Source organism: Canis lupus, chromosome 4 (genome assembly GCF_011100685.1).
Source record: "Canis lupus familiaris isolate Mischka breed German Shepherd chromosome 4, alternate assembly UU_Cfam_GSD_1.0, whole genome shotgun sequence".
NCBI classification, from domain to species: Eukaryota; Metazoa; Chordata; class Mammalia; order Carnivora; family Canidae; genus Canis; species Canis lupus.
The window spans coordinates 7,224,914-7,247,460 of NC_049225.1; the positions used below are offsets into that span (position 1 = coordinate 7,224,914).

At 38.7% G+C, this 22,547-nt stretch overlaps 1 protein-coding gene and 2 long non-coding RNA genes across 4 annotated transcripts; 1 reads left to right on the forward strand and 2 right to left on the reverse strand.

Moving 5' to 3' along the window:
• Positions 1–369: 369 nt before the first annotated feature.
• LOC111095435 lies at positions 370–2,837 on the reverse strand. 2 transcript variants are annotated; one of them, XR_005357787.1, is made up of 3 exons: positions 2,638–2,837; positions 1,869–1,989; positions 370–664 (listed from the first exon to the last, which is right to left on the reverse strand). It is a non-coding gene; the product is annotated as an uncharacterized LOC111095435 (long non-coding RNA). The 2 variants fall into 2 exon arrangements; XR_005357786.1 differs by lacking the exon at positions 2,638–2,837 and having other exon boundaries at positions 1,869–2,614.
• Positions 2,227–16,682, forward strand: LOC111095436. Its single transcript, XR_005357788.1, has 3 exons — positions 2,227–2,375; positions 12,242–12,383; positions 16,157–16,682. It is a non-coding gene; the product is annotated as an uncharacterized LOC111095436 (long non-coding RNA).
• Positions 16,683–17,619: 937 nt separating this feature from the next.
• MAP10 (microtubule associated protein 10) lies at positions 17,620–21,626 on the reverse strand. Its single transcript, XM_038533896.1, has one exon. The coding sequence runs from the start codon at positions 21,582–21,584 to the stop codon at positions 18,843–18,845; it is 2,742 nt and encodes a 913-aa protein (XP_038389824.1). The 5' UTR covers positions 21,585–21,626; the 3' UTR covers positions 17,620–18,842.
• Positions 21,627–22,547: the final 921 nt, after the last annotated feature.

Below are 22,547 nucleotides of genomic sequence, written 5' to 3' on the forward strand. Positions count from 1 at the left end.
AGTAGAACATTCTTCTGAATAAAGAAATATGTTTCAATTTTAAACAAGTATCAAATTTAGAGGTTTACTTCCCCCCCCCCCCAGAAATATCAGAGGGAAAATTTTTCAGACATCATGAAAACATAAAGGACAAAGCAATATATTAATAAATAATTTTGTGTATTTCAAATAGAGAAGATTGTCCCAGAAGAATTAAGGCACATTTATTGTGGCAAATGTTTATTTTTCCATTTTAATCAAATCAAGAGAAACTTTTTAGATTTTTGTAATAGACCTGGAAATGAAGACAGAACTGGTTAAAATTAATCAAAAACAATAATGAAGTGCCTACTATATACAAGAATTATTTTGGTTGCAATGGACAGAATAAACAATCCAAAGGTCTTTATTTTTTAAAAGCTAATTTACTTGCTTATATAATGTAAGAGTACAAAATTAACTCTTTTCAGATGTATGACACAGGAGTCAAACTTGACCAGGACTGAGTTTCCTTGTTTCCATTTCCTAGTGTTGGCTTCACGTCCAGTCAGTCTCTCTCTAACGACTGCTTCCAAGATGGCTTCCAGTATACTTCATTTAGACCCAGTGGGAAAAAGCGTTTCTTTCAGAACAGTTTTAAAACATTTCCTGATGCGGAATCATGTGTTCAACCAATTACTGCTGCCTGGAAGAGGAAATATGCTTGTTGTTTTAAACTAGCAGTGGGGTTAAGCTCATCATATCACATTGGTCAAGAGCAGAGGTAGAAGGGTTTCTCTAGAGGAAAGTAAATATTGTATCCAAAGAAAAGTGAACAGATTCTGAGTAGCAAGACTAATAGATGTTCACTACAGCCCTCTAGATTATTTAGACAGTGCAAAGAAGCTTAAAACACATCTCTAGCCACAATATTTATCACATAAAGTTAAGAATAAACCACAGGTACGTAAAAAAATAGTTGCAATGGAAGATTAACAATACTCAATGGTAGGTGAGTTGTACAAATAACAAATACATCTCAGAGGAGGAAACATTGGTACTCTGGATAATTAGCCAGACGTCATAGCTTCATTTCATGGTTCTAGTATTAACACAATGGTTTAAAATATTTCTGCTCAATCCAGGGTTCTTTTGATTCTCAAGTTTCCAACCACATTATTAAGTGAGTAGTCTTAAGGACTTAGACCAAACATCTGAGACTTTCAAACAATTTTCCTGTAATTGCAACAGAGGTAATAGTTTGGTTGCCATTTGAAATGCTTTTCCATTGGGTTTCATGTATTCCTTTATTTCTTTTTTTTTTTTTCTAGAGCATATATAATGGAAAATATCCTTGTAATTACTCCCCAATGCTGAAACTTTAATCTCCATTGTGTAACTGAATTATTCTCCGCAGCTAAGTGGTTTTTCTGGATCCTCAATAGGCTAAGAACATCCAAATGCTTATCATTCCCTGGGGCAAGGAGGAGAAGAGATGTATATGATGTCTCTCTCTTTCCTTCTCTTTGATAAGAAAATTCATCTCCTCAGTTTCCAATGCCATTTCTTGTGAACCTCTTCAGAAAACACCCTACTTCATGAATATTCAAGTATCTATGCATTGAACAAATATTTATTGAACACAATCGTATGCCAGAATATAAGGAGTTATTTTTAAAGCTGGGTATATATAGTGGTAAACAAAATAGTCATAAGCCTCTGTCATCAAAAAATTTACAGTCTAGTGAAAAGACAGAAAATACATAGAAATAAATAGAAAATAAAGAAAACCAAAAAGAAAAAATGTACCAATCTACATAATTATATCTTATTATAAACTCTAAAGGAGTCAACAAGGTATAATGATAGGACAAAATGAGGCATGGGCAAGGTGAGATCAGGCAATATACCTTGATTAGGTTGTCATGGGACCTCTCTGAGGACGTGACATTTAAACCAAAACCTGAAGCATCAGAAGGCACATGTGAAGAGCAGAGTAATAAGTGTTCTATGCAGGGAATCAAGAATTTCCTATGAAGGGAAAAGTATAAACAAAGGTCCTGAGGTATGAATGAGTTCACCGTGTTTAAGGAACAATAGGGAGGACAGTGTGCCTGGGGCATCAAAGGGCAAGTTGGAGGGGTAGGTATGAGATGACTTTGGGTAGGTCAATAGGGAACCAATCATACAATGCCTGGTAGGTTTGTGATGAGGAATTTGGATTTTACACAAATTCTAAGAACACCATTAATGAATTGTAAGCAGTGAAGAAATATGATCTGACTTTTATTTTTAAGAAGGGGTTTTGTCTGCCCCACAGTGAGTAGATTGAAAGAGAGGCAAGAGTAAAAATGGAAAGACCAGCAAAGAAGCTACCAGTTAGCCATGGCAAGAAGAGATATGTCTAATTTTAAGGTGTAAGTAGAAAGTAGCAACAACATGGTTGGATAACGGGTTGGATGTGGAAGGTAACCAGAGGGTGCCAGAGAGGTGGTGGCAATGTCCTGTGGCTAGGAAGTCACATCAGTTGGAATCTTGGCAGGAAATAAGTTGTCCCCTCCAATAAGGTAATCGAGAAATGTTTAATGGAAGAATTATTGATGAAAATGTAACAGAGTTAAGGGAGCCTGACAAGGGATGGTGAAGGACCTCAGGACTAATAATGCAAGGAGCTTGTACCATCCCCGGGCCTGGAAAGAACAAGGAGAGTGAGTGACCAGTTCCTGGAACTCAGAGAGAACATAGTAGTCATAGCTACAGCTATAGAAGAGTGTCCCATGGAAACTGTGACCTTCTTCCTATACTGGAATGCAGCCTCTACCAACCCTGCCAAAGGCAGGCAGGAAGGGACTCAGGGAGCTATCCAATCTCCTGCTGGCGACTCTGCCAACAAACCTAAAACAGAAGCCAGAATCCACAGCTTGCCCATGGCTGCACTCCATAAAGGTGGCAGAGTGGGGTGGGGAAAGGTAGAGTCAGTATGAAAGTACAACACAAAAAACTAATATGGGGACTGTTTCGGGAAGTGAGAATCAAAAGTCAAGTTTTGTACCTATTAGGTATAGAAGACTCTTCTGAGACTGGAACTCAGAAGTGAGATTTGTGCAGGAGATTCAAACAGGGTGTTTGAAATCACCATCTAGGTGGTTTCAGAAATAATTAGAAAAATGACATAATGTAGACCAGAAGTTAAGGTGGGATTAAAAGGAAGGGCAGGGTGAGGGCTGGGGAGTCCAGTATGCAGATGCAGAGTAAAAGAAAAGAAAAGATTGGTTCTGAGAGTCTAGAAAGGGAGGGAAAAACCGAAAGAATGTGATGTCAAGGAACTGAGAAAGAAGGAAAAGTATGTGGGCAAACATGTTGTATGCAACTGGGAAGGCAGTAGGATGAACACAAAAATAAGTCTTATTGGAGTCAGGGAAAACTCAACATCTTTGTTACTTTTCAAACTTGTATGACAAGCTTTAGTCAGTTTTTGCACATTTTATAGCAGTAGTACACTACATTTTTAAACCTTTAGGAAATAACAATCCATTTGGCATTTTTAATCACATAAAACTAGGTCCCCAACACAATCTAAGCAACAAATTCTCCCACAAGGAACAGCAGTCCTAAAAAATTTTGCATGCAAGCTATACCAACCCTTAAAGTTCAGACCACTCTTACTTCATCCAAACCAATCCAGAGAACAGAAATGAGAGGTTACATGATTTATTTTTCAAGGCTGTTATAATCTTGATATGAAAAATAAAGACAGTACAAGAAAGGGAAATTTATAAATAAACTATCAGCAAGTGAAATACAATAATATATATGCAATAGAATGCATCAAGACCAAGAAAGGAAAGCAAGGGTGATTCAACCTTGGAAAACTCTCTTCTTTAATTCACCACTAGATTAGAGAATAGAAAGCATATATGGTTAGCTTATAGACACAGAAAAGTGTTTGATAAAATTCAAGACAAAATCCCATAATAAGGTATTAAATAAAGTATTAAAGTATTAAATCCCATAATTTAAGTATTAAAGGGAACCTCTTTCCAAAATGTACCTATCAAGCACCTAAACACTGGAACATTCTTCTAAAGTCAGGAATAAGAGAAGGCTGCCCATTACACTGCTTCATTTAACATTGGGGAATCCAGCTCTAGGCCAGAATAGGTATGACTTTTCAGGCTCTACCAGTAGTAATCACCAGGACTTCATGTGGCAGGATTCATGGGAGAAGGCTGTCACAGCAGACTTGGTGAACAGTCAACAAGGAGGACCTGCTGTCAAGCGCTCAGCTCTAGACTCTGCCTCAGTACTTTAATGCACATCTCCATTTCTATCCTTACTGCTTCCATTGAGAGGCTACCTTACTGGGCGGCCCTCTGTGCAGGCCTTCTCAGGTGCCTCAGCCAAGACCACCCTTGTGTAGGGGTGGTGAATTCAGATACTTCTCTCCACTCCGACTCAGCATTCAGGACTATCCAAGCCCCTCCTGTCTCCCTCCCCCTGACCATCCTAGGTCCATAGGTGGCAGGAGCCTTTTGTAGGGGAGAGGCTTCCAAGGAGATGGAATGCTTCCCTGTCTGTGCTGATACATCTGAGCAAAACCTAGTGCCATTTTATGGGGAGAAATTAAACACTGGAGGAGCCAGCCTCTTTTCCTGTTTAGATTTTCACTTATACTATAGGTGTGACTATAGCGTTACTCTAATTTTGTCCTGTTTTAACTGCCCTGTAGTTCAGCTCAGCTCTTGACATATGTTGGACAAGAAGATGTCCTTGCCAACACAATTTACTATCTTTCCTTGCACCCTCCAAGAGGGATAAGAGCTTCAAAATTGCTGTTATTACTAGATCAGTGTGATTGTCTGCATAAAAGAAACAAGAAAACCTGAAGCCCCATAGGGCACAGAAGAAGAAGAAGAAGAAGAAGAAGAAGAAGAAGAAGAAGAAAAGGGAGGAGGAGGGGGGAGGGGGAGGGGAGGAGGAGAAGAGTAGTAGTTTAGGAAGATTGCTGGAATGAACATTAATGCACAACAATCAATACCATTCCAATTATACACCAGCAACTAGCCAATTTGAAAATATGTGTTTTTTTAAAGATTTATTTATTTATTTGAGAGAGAGCATGAGCAGGAGGTGGAGGCAGAGAGAGGATCTCAAGTAGACTCCCCACTGAGCATGGGGCCCAACACAGAGCTGATCCCACAACCATGAGATCATGATCTGGGCCAAAATCAGAAATCAGAAGCTTAACCAACTCAGCCACCCAGGTGCCCAAAAATATGTGTTTAAAAGTGTCCATTAAAAATGGTGAATTAAACACAATGTGTAATTAATTAATTAAAACAATGTACAAATATAAGACAAAAATGTTAAATCACTATTGAAGGACATTGGAAAGGTCTTAAAGTTATAGATGATCTAAGTGTCTATGGGTACCCAATATCATAAATATGTCAATTCTAGCAAATTAATCTGTAAATTCCATGCAATATAAATAACATTTTCTGCCTATTTTCTGGAACTCCATAAGCTGGTCCTAAATTTCTTAAGTAAGAGGACCAAGGATAGCCTAGAAGAGCATTTTCAAAGTGTGAATCTTTGGGTACTGGAGGTGGTCCATGAGGTCAAAACTATTTTCATAAAAATGCTGAAACTATTTTCCTTTTTCATTCTCATTTTCTCACTAGTGTGCCATTGAGTTTTCCAGAGGCTATGTGGCAGGTAATAAATATCACAATAGGGTGAATGCAGAAGTAGATATGAGAATCTGTCTTCTATTAAGCCAGACATTAAAAAGATTGCAAAAGTATAAAATATTGCCATTCTTCTCATCTTTTTGTTTTGGAAGGTTATTTATTTTTTATTAAAAAAATGTTATTCGTGTTCACATGTAATAAGGTTTACTAATGTCACTTCTAAATGAATTCATAACTAACCATTTCAAAACTTCTCACGTAAATATAGATGGAAAAAATCCACAAAAACAAAAGTTCTTTGGAGTACTCAATAATTTCTAAGAGTGTGATGGGTTCCTGGGACAAAAAAAGTTTGAGAATTGCTGGCTTAGACAATATCAATGAAGAAGAAGGGAGTGGACTGGCCTTTCTAGGTATCTGTACTTATTGTGATGCTACAGTAGGTAAATTTAGCAGCAAAAAATAAAATGTCTAGTATTTACCAACTTTTGTGGTAGAATATGAAGAAACAAGAATTCTCATGCTGCTGGTAGCACAGTAAATTGGTTCAACTACTCTGAAGAGAGATTTGGCAGCGCTGAAGATGTGTTATTATAGTCGAACCTGGCAAATCCAACTCTAGGTGTAAAATCTTAAGGAAATTTAAGCACATGTGCAAAGAGGGACAAGAAGAGTATTAATTGCAGCATTTCTGGTAATAAGAAAAATCCAGAAGCAGCTTACATGTCCCCCAATGCGAATGGGAAGGGAATACAATAACCCCAGAGTAATGGTTATCCCTGGAAGAGAGGGAAAGAAATGGGGAGATGAAACAAAGGGGTTTTCTGTTGTATCTGCATGTTCTGTTCTTGAAGGAGGGAGTAGGACAGGGAGAGGAAGAGTGGGTCTGTCAGAGAGGGAGAGACCAGAGCATAGCACAAGACCAGCCCTGGTTTAAATCTGGGAGATGTATACCCAGGACTTCCTTGTATTTTTTTTTTTTATTCTTCTGAATGTTTAAAATATTACATGATAAAAACAAGTGAACAGGTCTAGAGATTTGAGATCAAACATATTCATTTACACTCCTGTTCTTTAAAATGCACACAATGAAACTGGTTGCCTATAAAGGGAATGTTAAAAATTTAAATCCAGGTACAAAGTGGTCTAAATACACACCACAGTCTAGCTCTTCCTAACACCCTGGGAGTGTTAAAGGAAGTTTTATTTGTTGTGAGTTTTATAACCAAGCTATTTCGAGAAATGCAGTCGAAGCATGGAGATCAGAATATTTCAATCTTCTGGTGCTTCTTAGGAGGTACCATATGTTGAAAGAGCTGTCGGCCAGGAAAACATCCGCTGCAAAAGTGCGCGCAGGCTTCTGGGGAGTCGGCTTGCGTAACTGATCTCTAGAATGAACTCGGAGAACAGAGGTGACATCAAGAATGGGTAGAGGTATTTTCCTGGTCTGTGCTCATCTCTATTCTTAACCCAAGTGGACCTAGAGATTATGAGCTTGAAGAATTAGTTGGCGGAATCAAAGAGTTTTGGTCTTGGTTTATTCCTTAGGACAGCAGGTTGCCAAGTAAGTGAGTTTCATGGATCACCATTCCCACTGCCCTAGCCCCCAAATTCTTTGGGTGGCAGAGTAGCTCCTGGCTAAGCAGCAAAGCAAAGTATAGACCACCTGACTTTTTAAACTATGAATAGTTGCTGGCTTTGATTATTGTTTCTATTCAATTCCACAACATCCATTCAGCATGTACTTTATGAAAGGCATGAGGGTAGGTTCCTGGTGAGGGATGAGGAAGAAAAACAAGACTGAATAAGATAGTCTCAACACTCAACAGGAGAAGATGCCCAGCACAGGTAAAGTTAGGTTTAGTTATCCAGCACTGCCAACTACTTTTCCATAACGGGACACAGAGAACTCATTAGGGAAGTTCTTGGACTCTTGTCCTGAGATTATGAAGATCCCACTTAGTTTTGTAAATGTAAGTAAAATATACAATAATTGGTCTTTTAAAACATTGGCCTTAAGGATCAGAACCTTCTTGTGATTTGATGGAGATTGAGAAGGTCAATAAATTTGCCATGGCTCAAATAGGCTTCAGAGAAGAACAGGATCAAGCCCATGATTCCTCTTTTTTAGATGCCTGAAATGATTAAGCATTCTGATGTTTTTAGGATAGTATCTGTCCACGTTCTCTCACAAGAAAGGATCCTAAAGACCCCAAAGTCAATGGGAAAAATAAGAGCCTGTCTTTGTGATCCTTGCTCTTAGATCATCACAAGGGATTTAAGGGATTTAAGACAACTCCAGATTCAGCCACCTTGTGAATGTGAACTTATGAGTAAGAACCAGAATAACCTGTACCCTCATGAACTGTGCTGGAATCAGGACCAGGGAGGGATGGACTTCAGATACAACACTGCCACACAAATGGGAGCCACAGAAGCTGAACATCAAGGCCAACTTGGCAAGTCATATGGCCTGGCATCTATAAGCAGGAAAGGCCACTTAAGCAAGACCAAGTAAGCTTCTCAGAACTTGGACATTTGGAGTGATGGTTTTAAAAGTCAGATGCTGGATTTCCTGCTAACATGAATGTGTGGAGCTGGCACCAATGTATTGGAATGTAGAAGAAGAATTTGTACCCCAAACTAGGGAAGTGGGTCACACTGGTTACATATACATATCCCAAAACATCTGCAAGACAAACCATTTTGAGGACATGATACTCTAAAAGTCTGCAACTGGTGCTAACAAAGCATTGTGGAAAGAGTTGGTCTTAAAAAACAAGTCCATAGAAATCATTGTAACTGACAAGAATAAATAGGAACAGTTCATAAATGGTTAGGTATTGTTCAATAATTTTATGTTATGCACTGAAAATATTATATGCAGAATTACATCGATTCTACCTCCAGAGAATTGCTCTGAGTAATTCTGTACGAAAGTTTTAGAGACCAAATTTGTCATTAGTGTGAAATGTAGGCATTTTAGTTCAGACTGTAAAATTAAATTTTAAAAGATAATGTTTGTATTCTACAGAAGAAATGTATAGCCTTCAACACAGTATTCTCAAGTATGATACACATCAACCATGGCCAAAAAGGTTGTGCCAAATACTATGTGCACTTAGGTAATACAGTGGAAAGCCTACAGGCAATCAGATTGCCTTCTTCCAGCTTAGAGTAACAGCCAGAGCCAGCTACAGAATTTGGGGGGCTCAGTGAAAAATAAAAATGCAAGACTCATTGTTCAAAATACAGGGAAAAAGTGTGTAAAGTATAGAGCTTTTTCCTTTCTTCCAGGGTCACTCTGGATTTATCATGGTGTTTTGTATTGGCATTTTGTATAAATTTTCTGTTGCTGGATGGCTAATTACCATAAACTTAGCAACTTAAAACAACACCTGTGTATTATCCCATAGTAATTGTGGATTAGGACTTCAGAAATGTTAAGCTGGGTCCTCTGTCCAGGGTTTCATAGGCTTCAATCTCAGTGTTGGGTGGGGCTGGGGCCCCATCTGATGTTTGGAGATCTCTTTCAAGCTCACACTGTTGGCAGAACACATTTCTCTTCAGCTATATAATTCATGGCACGAGAGGCCATGCAGGAGACGGAATTCTCACTTCCAAACTCACCTTTAAATGGTTCACCTGAATAGGTATGGCTCACCTAGGATAATCTCCCTTTTTATTAACTTAAAGTTAACTCCGTAGGGGCTTTGATTACATCTGCCAAACCTTTCCACCCCCACCATATTCTATTAGAAACAGATTATAGGTTCCACCTACATGTAACAGGAGGGGTTATACAAGGGCATAGGTCACCGGGAGTCATCTTAAAATTCTGCGTATCACACCATTAAGTGTTTTTCTAAGTAAAGAAAAATTAAAAATTTAAATGATTAACATAAATCTTACTGTTCATCTTTATATTCTGCAGTATCAGTTTTAAATGTACTAGAAGAACATTTACTTGTATGTGGAATCATCAGAATTATACAATTGTTATTTTGTAATAGTTATGTGTGCATGGGCAGTGGCCCTAAAACCAAACTAACTCAACTGTTCTATTCACTTCTTGATACCTGTACATTCTACCAACACCCTCTGCCATTGGCCTACTGATGACTAAGGAATAACTGCAAAGATAAGGAACTTGGGGTTGCTCTGCCTTTCCCTTTCTAATGTCCTCATTTTCAGTATAATTGGTTGGCTAACACAGGGAAGTAACATGAGTAAGAAAGGATATGAGGGGGTTCCTTGATCATTCATATTTCTTAGAACACTACCACCTTCTTTCTTTCTTTTTTTTTTTTTAAAGGATTTTATTTATTTATTCATGAGAGACAGAGACAGAGAGAGAGAGAGAGAGAGAGAGAGAGAGGCAGAAACACAGGCAGAGGGAGAAGCAGGCTCCATGCAGGGAGCCTGACGTGGGACTTGATCCGGTATCTCCAGGATCAGGCCCTGGGCTGAAGGCTGCGCTAAACTGCTGAGCCACCGGGGCTGCCCTACCACCTTCTTTCTGTGTATGAAGCAAGTTCTTGTTTGAACTGAAGACCTGGTCTCTCAGAGTTATCGGTACCTCCATCTACTCAGTGTAGATGTAACACGTGGACCTGGCACTGTTTTGAGTTTCACGGAACTCTCACACACTGTGAGTCCATTGGAATTCTGCGCACATGGGTATCGTGAATGAACACTGTATGAAACAGGAAAACAGAGAATGATAAATTCCATATTGTGCATATCTGTTCTACTCAAGCACATGCTCCATTGTCCCATCAGACTTGAATTTGTATGTTTACAAAACACAAATTCAAAGATAAAATGGTTTAGAATTTCAAGACAGTGATAACAGGGCATTACAGCAAGTGCAGGGCTCTCCTGAATGTGGGGCCTTGAGCACAAAAAGGTTGTATGATAGAAGTTGCTTAAGATTGTACAGCTTCATGGACACCTCTTCTGACCTATACTACTTCCAATGAGCCATACCTGATGCTTCCATCACAGCTGGCAAGGATCTCCCTTCTTTTCTACAACTTAATTGGATTCCTCATTTCTTACTTAAGGGCCCAACAATGGGTCAGAGAATGGAAGGTGAGGTTTAATGGCAAAGTTCACCAAGGAAAGAAGTATAGCATTGAATTGACATGTGTATTAGTGGTTAAATTCAGGATGCCAGTGGGTTCATGCTTTACTGTAATTAGAAAGACTCAGGTGCCAGGTGTCCAGTTTCTGGTAAGAGCAGAGGTACCCATGAGTCAGGGTGACTGATACTACTGTGTCTCACCCTCAGATATCCTTATCTTGAATGTACCTCCTATCTGGACCTCACCTGTACTAATACTACAAGATAGTGAACATTCTTAAGAAAATCATTTTGGATAATGTCACTACTGCTGTACTTTCACCATGATGATTCATATCTATGTCCTTTCTACGTCCAAAAAGTAAACAGTTTACAACACCAAAAACATGTATACTGTTGGTACAACCACTTTGTTAAACTATCTAGAAGAATCTACTAAAGTTCAATATAAATTAATGCCCATTAATTGTATTGTTACCAATGGAAATGTGTATGTGTAGTTAGAAATAAACACCTATGCCAATGGCATGATTCCTAAAACCAAAATACTAGAAATAACCCAAATGTTCATTGACAGTAGCATAGAAAAATAAATTGGGCAATATTAACACAATGAAAAGCCAGAAAACAATGAGATAAACTACAACTCTATGCATGATATAGGTGGATCACAAACATAAGATTGAACAAAAGAAACCAGACACCGACGTGTGCACATGGTATGGCCCTGTGGAACTAATCTCGGTGTTGGATTGTAGGATAGAATTTCCCTTTGTGATGGTTGGAAAACAGCTGGAAGGGAGCCTGAGGAGGTTGACAGAGTTGTGATAATGTTTTATTTCTTGACCTGGAAGCTGTTACACAGAAATGTTACTTAGGGAAATTCATAGAGCCACACTCTTGTATTTGTGCACTTACATGTATGAATATTATACTTCAGAAAATTTTGCATAAGACATATACTACACAAAAAATGTAAGGGGAGAGAGGGAGAGTCAGGAGAGGGAGAGCAAAGGGGTAGAGGAAAGAGGAAGAGAAAGAAAGACTAGAAACAAGCTAAAAAGTTAAGAGATAACTGTATTAGTAGTAATTAGTGGTTACTAAAAAATATTTAAAATTTATATCAAAAAAAATAAAAGTAAAAATGTATGTCAGCCTTCTGGCAGCTAATGTAAAGTTTTGGGTGATATAAAATGACTTCTCCAGGTATTAAGATTCATTCTGAAGCTATATGTCCAAGAATGTGGAAAGGTAAGCATTCGAAACATAAAGTGCTTCTGAGCATGGATGAGACAATTTTGGCTTAGGGAAAAACGTAAAGGTTGGTGTTATCAATAAGCTGCCCAGTCTGGAAAAAGTCTGCATATCATCAGATTTTGAGACATAATGATGGCCTATAATATAGCTTCATAAATATCAGGAATTATGCTAATCACTTAGGTACAATATTTCCTCATTCAATCCTTATAATCTTAAAAATACTGTTAATTTCTTCATTGTACAGATGTGAAAATTGAGTCCTGAAAGGACCTGCCCAAGGTTATAGAGAGTGAGCGGAAGGGCCAGGACTCTAAGGTGTGCCCGCTCCTAGTCCTAAACATAAATGCCTTTTCTGTGACAAAGAGGATGAATTCCCACATCTCTGAGTGAGTTCTTGGTTAGTGTTTTCAATATAAGCGTTATATCATCCAGACACACTATTTGGGTTTACTATGTTCCAAATTTGATACATGAAATGGCATTTTCTAATGGAAACAGTCTTGTAGTAGTGAGTGAGAGACTAGCAAACTCCCATTTTTTGGCCATGTTCCGTAGCTATAATATGAAGGAGCTGAATTAAATGATTTGTAAAATCTCTTCTAGTTAAAAATTCCTGTGAATTCAAGTTTTCTTTTCTGACAATAATTGCAATAAGCACTTTCCGCTGCTTTTTAATACCACACCTGGATTTCTTGAGAGTATAATCTTATTCTTAGCACACAGATGGGCACCTCCTTGTTGATGCAGAAAAGCATACAACTGGTTTAGTAAAAACAACAGAGTTAGATAAAAACAGAAGACACCAAAATAATAGGGAGGGTTGAAATACAGCACAGTTTTATAAAGTTCAAAATTAAACTTTTATCTATTTGTAGAGTATTGCTATCACTCTGATTCTGGAAATGATATAAATAATGAAGGAATATCAACTTCCTAATATCTATACCAAGAGCCTTTCAGTTTTTCCATGGAAATAAGAAAGGCTACAGATATGAAAAACAACCTCAGCTTCCTTGGTTATTTATATTAATGCTTACCTCACAGCATTCTTCTGCAGATGATGGGAGATACTGGAAGTCCTTCATCAGCTTTAAAGTGCTATTTGGTGTCAGGAAGTATTAGTATTAAGTTAATGGCAATGGAGACCATGTAACCAAAATACTTTTTTTAAAAAGACCAAATTTATTTTCTAGTGAAAAGCTAGACCATAATTTTAGTAAAATCTTACCTCTAACAGTGGTTTTTAAAGATTGACAGCATGAGCTCATGCTGTGATCAGTGAAATAAGAAGAGAGCACCATGAAATCACATATTCCAGAAAAGGAGCATTAGAACGGAAGGAAGTTCCATCTGAAAATAGAAGTTCTGCCCTCTTAAACACTTGGCCTCCAGCTATTACAGAGAATATCGGGGGTAGGGAGTACTTTGCTAACAAAAAGCCAATGTTCATACTTCAGACTTTCTTTTCAGAATATTAGAAACATCTTTTCCCTCAGGTTAACAAATGCTGTCCCAAAGTACTTGGAAACATTCTTAATAATTTTGGATATGTAAGCAATCATCTTTGGACCAAATCTTCTGACAATAGGTTCCTCCATAGCTAAAGCAATCCATTATGTTTTATGTCATTCTGAGTCCAGAATTCAGTCCCAAATCACTCCACAGGATTGACACTGAAATCACAAGTAATGAAATACAGTACTCCAGGCAGTTGTTGGGTGTAAGCTCCGAAATTGAACAGTTTCCCTTAATAAATCAAAAAGAAAAACCCTCTAAGGTCTTCAGGAGAGAATAAATAGCTAAAGGACAAATTTTGGGGTAGAAAAGAGGGACTGTCTAAGGGCCCTCATATCTTCTTTCTTTCAGTATGTAGACCCTGGGAGTATCCTGCTCATCCATTAGGATTTCAGCTCAATTATGAGCCATAACTCAATCCATTTCCTATTGCTCTTGTGTCTCAACTAAAAGATCCTTCAAAAGAACTATATTAAAACCAAGAAGAAAACAAACAAAAATAAAAGAACAAAACTGATAATATTCTAAGTAGTCAAGCTTACAAGTGTAGGTTTCTGATCCTACAGTAACTAACTCATCTACTGACTCACAGACCTGTTCCATTCCACATTCTTTCTTTACAATATATGGCCTCAGCTGTTAACTTTTTCCTACTATTACTCAGAAGCTTGTCTGATCTCCTATCCTGGCCTGTTCCTGAGCAAACACAAATATTCTTTATTAAAACCTAAACCTTTTGATTCCTGTTACCAAGGGTTTTCCTATTCAGTTACAATATCAGGTCCTAAAGCTAATTCTCACCTTTTCCCTACTCATTCTCAAAGCTTCTGATTCTTTTATTATGACAAATTACTCAAATCTTCTTCCCCACTCACTGCATCCTCACTTCCAAGACATTTAAAGGGGAAAATATTTTTTGTGCATCTAGTATGGGAAGACTTCAAATTTCCAGACAAAAAAATTAAAAAGAATTTTTAAGATGTTTTAAAAGCAACCTCCTGTAGTCAGGACCATCTAGGTTTGCTTTCTTAGTATTTTCAGAACATTTGTCTTTATTTATGCCCTGGCTCAGAGTTCCCTTTCTTAATGAACAGGAAGGAAGTTTTTCATACTCTTCTTCCACCATCCCCTTCTCTTACCACCCCTAATTCTAGGCACAAAACTACATACCCCACTGCCTAATATTCTGAGGAGGGTTCCTTCTTCTGTTTAGTTTTGTGGCTCTGCTCTGTCCTGAAGTCTTTTTCCCTGGCCAAAAGCCTTTGTCCTGCTTTGTCTCCATGGGCCTCTTTGCTTTGCTATCTCATGGAAAATTCATTTAAACATTTTGAAGGAAGAGTTGATTTCCCGAGATTTTAATTAAATATATATGTCCTCCTAGGGCAGAAATACAGATAACCGTGGTATATTCTCTGTAATTCTAAATTTACCCCCCAACACTCACATGCACATTCAACTGTCACATATGCTAGGTAAATTTGATTCAATCCTCAAACCAATCCTATAATGAAGAAATAATCTCCAAGAATTCATATAACATGACTGAGGATGCAAATTACCACTCATCCATCTACAAAGACCAGGATTACATCATTTTAATTTGCCACTAGGGTTAGTGGTCCACTCCAGTAAAATGAAAAAAAATTTTTTTTTAAATCTTTTGGTGTCAAGAGCAAAAATACTAGTTTCTCTCTTTGGTCCCAACAACTTTTCCAGAAGATAACCTTTATCTTGGTTCTAGCTTCTCATATCATACTCAGGGTTCTGTTCTGCCCCCAAGTTGTCCCATAGCCTGCTAACTGAGCTTGAAGTATATTGGAGGTTCTTTAGAAAACAAACACTATCTTCTCATTTCTCCAGCTGCCCCCTCATTGTACGATGGTGAAGAGTAGATTTCTAATCCCATTTTTCATCAACATAATCCACCTGCTCTGTATCTTCCAGAAGTTCCTCAAATTGTTTTGTCTGCCACCAGCATTTTCCTTGTTCTCCAGGGCGATGAACTCTAGGCTCATTCTTATTTTTACGTCTATGATTTCATTGAGATTTTGGAAGGAAAGGACTATTACCTTCCCTTAATACACAATTTTACAGTAAAGACTCTTAACTGAATTTTCTATTTTTCCTAGAATTAATATGCATTATTAGTATAAGAGAAAAGAAGTACTTGAAAAATAAGGTAGTAATGATATGACTATGGCTTGGCACTGCAACCTAATGATGCTCATCCTGAAATTTGTTATTTCCTAGCATGACAGGAAAATTTCTGGAGAAAAATAGTAAAAATGCTTTGGTCCCTGACCAAGTATGTTCTCCTTGCACCGCTTTAGGTTAAAAATGAGAAGGATCCAGCAAGCATTATCTCATAAATTGTCATTCTGTACAACTTCAGATATCTTAAACCAAATTAAAACATAAGTAGCCTAAAGGATGACTATATCTCTAGGCCCAAGGACAGTTTTTGATTATACCAATGTAAATACTGTTTATGTTATTTATATGTTGCTTTGTTATGAAATTCCTTTGCATTGCCAAAAACAGTGTAATTAAGTTTAACTTACTATCTTTAACTCTATGTTTATAGCAAATAAAAGTGTGGTTCCCAAATATAATTCCCTAACAAATGTGCTGCTTTTACAAACAGAAAAATAAAAATTGAGAAGTGAAAGAGTGGTTCTCAACAGAAAGCCAGAAGTGCAAGACAGAAAGTTTAGTATCATTGTTCTTTTGCAACTGAAGATATCGATAGCATGCATATAACTGGAGGGAAAAACCAACACATCGTACGCATCTGCACAGCCCTTTTTCAATCTGCTCATGGTAATAGTTCAAAGGACTTTCATCACTGTCAGCTACCTCCTAAGGGGCAAGTATTAATACCACACAGAGGTAGGTCCTAACATTTCTGTTGCTCACCGCTTCTTGGATCCTCTCCCATTCAGCTTTGCCCAGAGCAGTTCAGAAAAGCTGGATTGTAGTAGCTTAGTTTTACAAACAATTAAATGACAAGTCTCCTTTATTTATGAGCCTGAAATACTATTTCACGTTTCAGTGATTTTAAGCAATTCAGGGGATAAAGGTACTTTAGCAGTAGTATCTATTATGATATTCTTTTAAAAACTAAGTTCATAGTTTGTAGAATTAAAACATGAGGTAGAATTTGAAGATAGGTTGTAAAAAAAAAAAAGAAGACAGGTTGTAAACAGGAAGTACTAAATGCACAAAAGAAGTATTTTTCACTAGAATTAAGCTATAAAAACTAACATCACAATTCTAGAAATAGATATTGATGGAGTAACTCAAAGAAACCTTGTTCAGCTATTCAGTTTTGTAATTTGAAAAATATTAATGCCTTAGTCTTTGTTGCACCTCAGACACTGAATGAATCATTTTTCTCATCTATTCTCATCATAAGCAATGACTTGCTCCTAATCAAATAAAACTTGGTTTTTAAGGAATTCTTTCTCTGATTCTGACATTATTGCTTATATTTTTGTCTCTTCCATAGTAATGAAAAATTGCTAACAATTTACAGACCAAGTTGATATCTAGCTAATTATTTTGATTTTCTGAGATGATATATTAGATGTTTTATATTAACTGAAAAATTAACATCATAGCCATTAGCCATTAAAAAGCATTTCATATTTCAAAACTTTCACTGGTATAATTTCTTTGCCTCCAATAAATTATTTCAATAATTTATAGTATTCAAAATGTCATGACTACGTATTGGTGCTCATTTATAAATTAAAATACCGTATTGTGGGACGCCTGGGTGGCTCAGTGGTTGAGCGCCTGCCCCTGGCTCAGGGCATGATCTTAGGGTTGAGTCCCACATCAGACTCCTTGCCTGGAGCCTGCTTCTCCCTCTCCCTAGGTCTCTGCCTTTCTCTCTGTCTTTCATGAATAAATAAATAAAATCTTTTTAAAAATTTAAAAAAATAAAATACCGTATTGTTTCTATTGCTTAGGACTTTATTATTCTTGGCATTTTAGGCTCCCTATAATCTGGGACTTTTCTTACTCAACAAATTTCATTTTTACCACTCTGTAGCATGAATCTACCATTCTAATCAAGATATTTTCAGTCCCATGAATACATTATGCTCATTCCCATATTTCTTTTATTCATATTGTTTCTCAAAATATAACATCCTCATTCTTTACCATTTTACTGAATTTTATCAATTATTATCATTCAAAAGATAATGCCTAGTTATTTAATTATTCATAAAGGAAAGAAAATTAGGTCTTCGCTTCATACATCCAAAAATATCAAACATATTAAAAAGTGTAAAAATTAAAATATAACGGAAAAAAGTACATGTAAATGTTTGAACACAGAATAAGGTTTAAGTACAAAATCTATGGAAAAAATTATAGAGAAATGATCACTAGAATTTCTAAAGACAAACTTTCATACTTTTAACAATTTTGGAAAAACCGGAAATGACAACAATAAATTGAATTTCTATACAAGAAACTGGAGGACATCTCTTTTAACTTCCTTCTCTTCCTTCCCCAAAAACTTTAGAGAACACCTACAGGCTATTTATAGACAGCAAAACAAAAATATTGTAGTCAAATAACCATATTTCCAATAAGGATTTTCTGCTGCTTATTCTTAGGATTTCTACTTGTTTGCTTAATTTTGTTCCTCCCATCAGCTTAGTGTAAATGCATGGCCTTTATTAATTCCTTCAACACATGCTTTTATCGCACCCACATGCCAGACTGCGCTAGATACAAAGAACATACATACACTGATTGGAAGTATAGAGCACAATGACAACATAGAAAAAGGACTTCACCTACTGGGGATATGGGGTGTGTACGTATCTAAGATTTCCCTAAAAAAAATCTGTATAAAACAGTAAACTCTACCTACAGGGGCTATATCTTAAATATTTTTGTACCTTTCGGCATCTTATACAGTAGGTTCTTCTATATTTGTTAAATGATTTATTCCTATTAAAATCTGAGGTTATCCTAATTATTAATTAGCCTTCTTTTTTTTTTAATGGTGTGCCTGAGTCAGCTTTAGGATGACTGGTACTTTCAGATAGATACTTTGAGATAGTTTAGAAAGATATTTTTATTCTTATAAGATAAACAACCTAAATCTTACCTACATTATAAGGTAATTTCATGATTAATATTGTCCAGTATAACAGAGTATCATCTAGACATCAAAATAATGTATTTTTAAAAAAGAATTACTCATGTAATTTATATACTAAAATAATGTAAAGAATTATTAAAAATTTTTTCACTTAACAGTACACATAGGTTATAGAAAATGAAATGCTTTTTAAAAGCACATATTTTCACACTGTATATCCTGGAAGTTTATTTATCACTAATTCACAAATATCTCTGCATTGCTTGGAAATATTTAGTGAAGCAACTTCATCCTCTTCCTCAAAGTGATCTGATGTACTGCTATCCAGAACATTAAGTTCTAGTTCTGACAAATTAGATGGCAGATAAGAACTCACTTGAGATGTCCGAGGTGACTGGCTTTTTTCTGAAGACTTGCCACCAGTTCTTGTTTTAAGTTTTATAGACATGTCCTGATCCCTCTTTACAACTTTAGAATTATGCATACCATTTTGATCTATATGATTTTCTTTTTCCTCAGTCCAATGTAATAAAGATAAATCACTGGTAAAGATACTCGATGTTTCCTCCAAACTTTTATCTTGAATCTTTGAAATAGGAGATCTTTTAGATGAGTGTACTGGTGATCCAGCTGAAAAAGGTGGGCTAAGAACAGAACTCTTTTCACTGCTGTTTTTTCTTATGGACAGTATTGTTTCACTAGATTTACTTGTGCATCGATTATATTTTGGATTTTCTGCCTCTGGACTGCTATCATGAGCTTGTAAAATCCTGCTAGTGTCCTCAGTGGTAGAGAAATCTTCAGAAGAGCAAGGGCTGGTGAAGTCATCTGAATACTTTAATTCTGAGATGCTTTCAGAGCAACTATTTTTACTTGGTTTATTTTCACTCATATTATCAGTAAGAGTATCAGTGGTTTTGACCTGTTTATTCTCTATTTCTTTATCTACCACAATTCTGTCAACAACTGCAACTTGTTGGAAAACACGTGGACTCTGGACTTTCATATCCATTTTTCCTTCCAAAATACTTGCAGGAGTAAGCCCTTCCAGAACAATGGAATTTGTAGGACTCGCAATTTCTTTCAATAAACCATTACTTATTCTATGTTTACAATCTACTGTTTTTTCAGCTGCACATTTCAGTTTAGTTTCTTGACTTGTGCTAGGGTCACCCAAAACTCCACTGATTTGCTTTGAGGTATCACTGTTTTCAGCAAAAGATGCATCTAATTCCAAACACTTATCTTTAGGTAGTTGGTGTGGCTTCTGATGTACTTTGGCAAAGCTTAATGCTTTAACTTTAGATGATGGAATTCTGAGTTTTGTACCTAACATCTGTGCTTGCATTTTTCTATACTGTTCTCTTTTTTCATGTACTACCAACATATCAGGATTTGTCTGCTTTAAACGTAGTTTAAGTGTCTTTGTTAAACCATAGAGCAGCTTCCCCCTCGGAACTCTTTTGGGAGGGTTATCACTGTTCTCTTCAAAATATTTACCTTTTTTGAGATTTTCAGCTTGGTTCTTTTTATACTGAAGATTCACTGACTTTTCATTTCCCCCCATTGAAAGCTTATCCTTAGATTCAGATTTACATGTGCATTTGGTAGAAGATTCTGGTGACCTCTTATCCTCAGTTCTATATAACCAGGCTAGGTGAGGATGTATTTGAGTAGGGCTTGCCACAGGTTGGTTGTGTAACACAGACAACTCAACCAACAAAGCATTTAACAAAGGCAGCTGCCTTATTGTATCAACTCTATTCTGTTCAGTTTGGGCATGATCTGCAGTTTGATCACTTGCTCCTACATCCTGAACATGGCGGGTATTTATGAGCATTGGAGGACTCTCCCGGGTCCCAGACTTAGTAGGTTTCAGACAATCAGTATCTGTTGGGGCAGTTGCACGATTTTCCTCCAGAAAAATACCATTCAATCCCTCAGGTACATTTATCTGTGGCTTAATGGTGATTGTACCCCGTACAGGAGGCATCTTTTCTGGCGTCAAATGAGTGTAATACAGAGGAGGGGGGCAAAATGTGTTGGTTTCAACGTCCAACTCTGTGACTTCCTGATCTGGGGGGCTGACGCTCCTCACCCCACTAGAATTTGAACACACAGAGCTGGTTTTGCCATGCTCCGAAGAAACTCTGTTACCGGAGTTGGTCTGACGGTGGAAAGCTATTTCCCTCAACTCCTTCTGTGCCTTTGGGACTCTTAAACTGGCGAGAAACCTATCAGCATCCTTGGTTCCGGGCTCTGACTTGGGTTGCTGTGTTTCCTGCGGGGCTTGGGAAGCGACTTCTGCACGCTCCACCTCACCTCCCGCGGAAGCGACTGGCCTCTCAAGGTGGCTCAGCAGGCTGCTTCCCAAGTCAGTCAAGCGGTAGCCCAGAGCAATGTCCCCAACCCGCTGCCCAACGTGGTCACGCAGGGGGAAACTTCCGCGGCGACCCTGGGAGCAGCCAGAGGCGGCCGGCCCCAGGACCTGGTGGGCGGCGGCGGCCAGCGAGATGCTGCAGGCACCCAGGAGCTGGGGGGCAGGAGTCGGGCGCCCCGGGGGCAGCTGCAGCAGCAAGGTGTAGAGCGGGGTCCGCAGGAGCAGGCGGTGCAGGGTGGCGGCGTGCAGGCGGAAGAGGCAGGACTTGCCGCGACCGAAGCGGACCAGGCCGGGCCGGGGTTCCGGGGCTGGGGCGCCGGGGCCTTCCGGGGGGTAAACCAGCAGCGTGGGGAAGTCCAGCAGGCGGAAGGCCACCGCGGGGCACAGGTCGCGCGACGGCGGTGGCGGCCGTGCCTCCTCCTCCTCCTCCTCCTCGGCCTCCTCTTGCTCCCCCTCCACCGCGACGACGGGTGGCGGCGGCGGCGGCGGCGGCAGCCGGGCTTCAAGACGCACCCAGTCTACGAGCAGCTCCAGAGAGAAGAGCCGCTCGGACGTGGGGGCCGCCATTGCTGTTGCCCCTGGAGACGCTGCCGCCGGCTCGGGGAAGGGGAGCCGAAGCCGGTTCTCGCGAGAGTCACGGGGACCACAGCGCCTATGCGTGTCCTCTCGCGAGACTTAAGGGGGACCCCTGCAGGTCTGGGCAGCAGTTGCTCTGGGAATTTTCGCTGCTCCGCGCATCTTGCTCTCCGGGCTTACGTTATCACAATTACTTTTAACACTGAAGCGTGATCATATGATGGCAAGAAAACAGACTTTTTTGTTTGTTTGTTTGGGCCACGTTTCTATCCATGCAGATCTCCTGCAATTTTGAGGTCAGGTCTAACTCTGAGGAAAATTGAGAGTAAATCAGGACTCGGGACCCCAGGGCAGAAGAAAGCCAGTTGACTCTCCAGGGTCGGCCTTCTCGGTCTTCTCTGGCTCCACCCAAAGGTGATGACACTGCTGTGAAGCAGCGTGGGAGCCCCTATCTGGGTGAATTATGATAGCACCGAGACGCGCAGCGGGTGTGGTCCCATTTCCATTTGAGCAATCACCATGTGTGAGATTAATGTTAATGATTCCATTTAACAAAACAAATAGATCTACGTAAACAGCCAGTTGGGGGAGGGGAAAAGATCTTAGAGCACTATCCCAGATTCTCAAGGACACATATTTCTAACCTCAGTAAACCAGCTACATGGAAACCAAGACTGATGACACGGAGAGCTTTGAACGACATGGATAGTTCTGTAGAAGATGTTTGGGATGAGCAAGCGTGAACCCATCAATGTTTAGAAATGTAGCTATACAAATACAAAGGATGGATTCTACTAGTAACTAATTGAATTCAGGGCAATCTACTAGGAGGCTGTCCCATTGGTGCAGGTGGTGGCCTGAATTTGCTCAGGGTCAGGGGAGAGGACAAAGAGAGATGAAAGAAGAGGCATTTGTGATAGCAGAATTTAGAATTTGGTGACTAGGGGCGAGAAG

Bases quoted from the DNA above. Each gene is read 5' to 3' on its own strand.
- MAP10 (XM_038533896.1), bottom strand. From the start codon at position 21,584: ATGGCGGCCCCCACGTCCGAGCGGCTCTTCTCTCTGGAGCTGCTCGTA.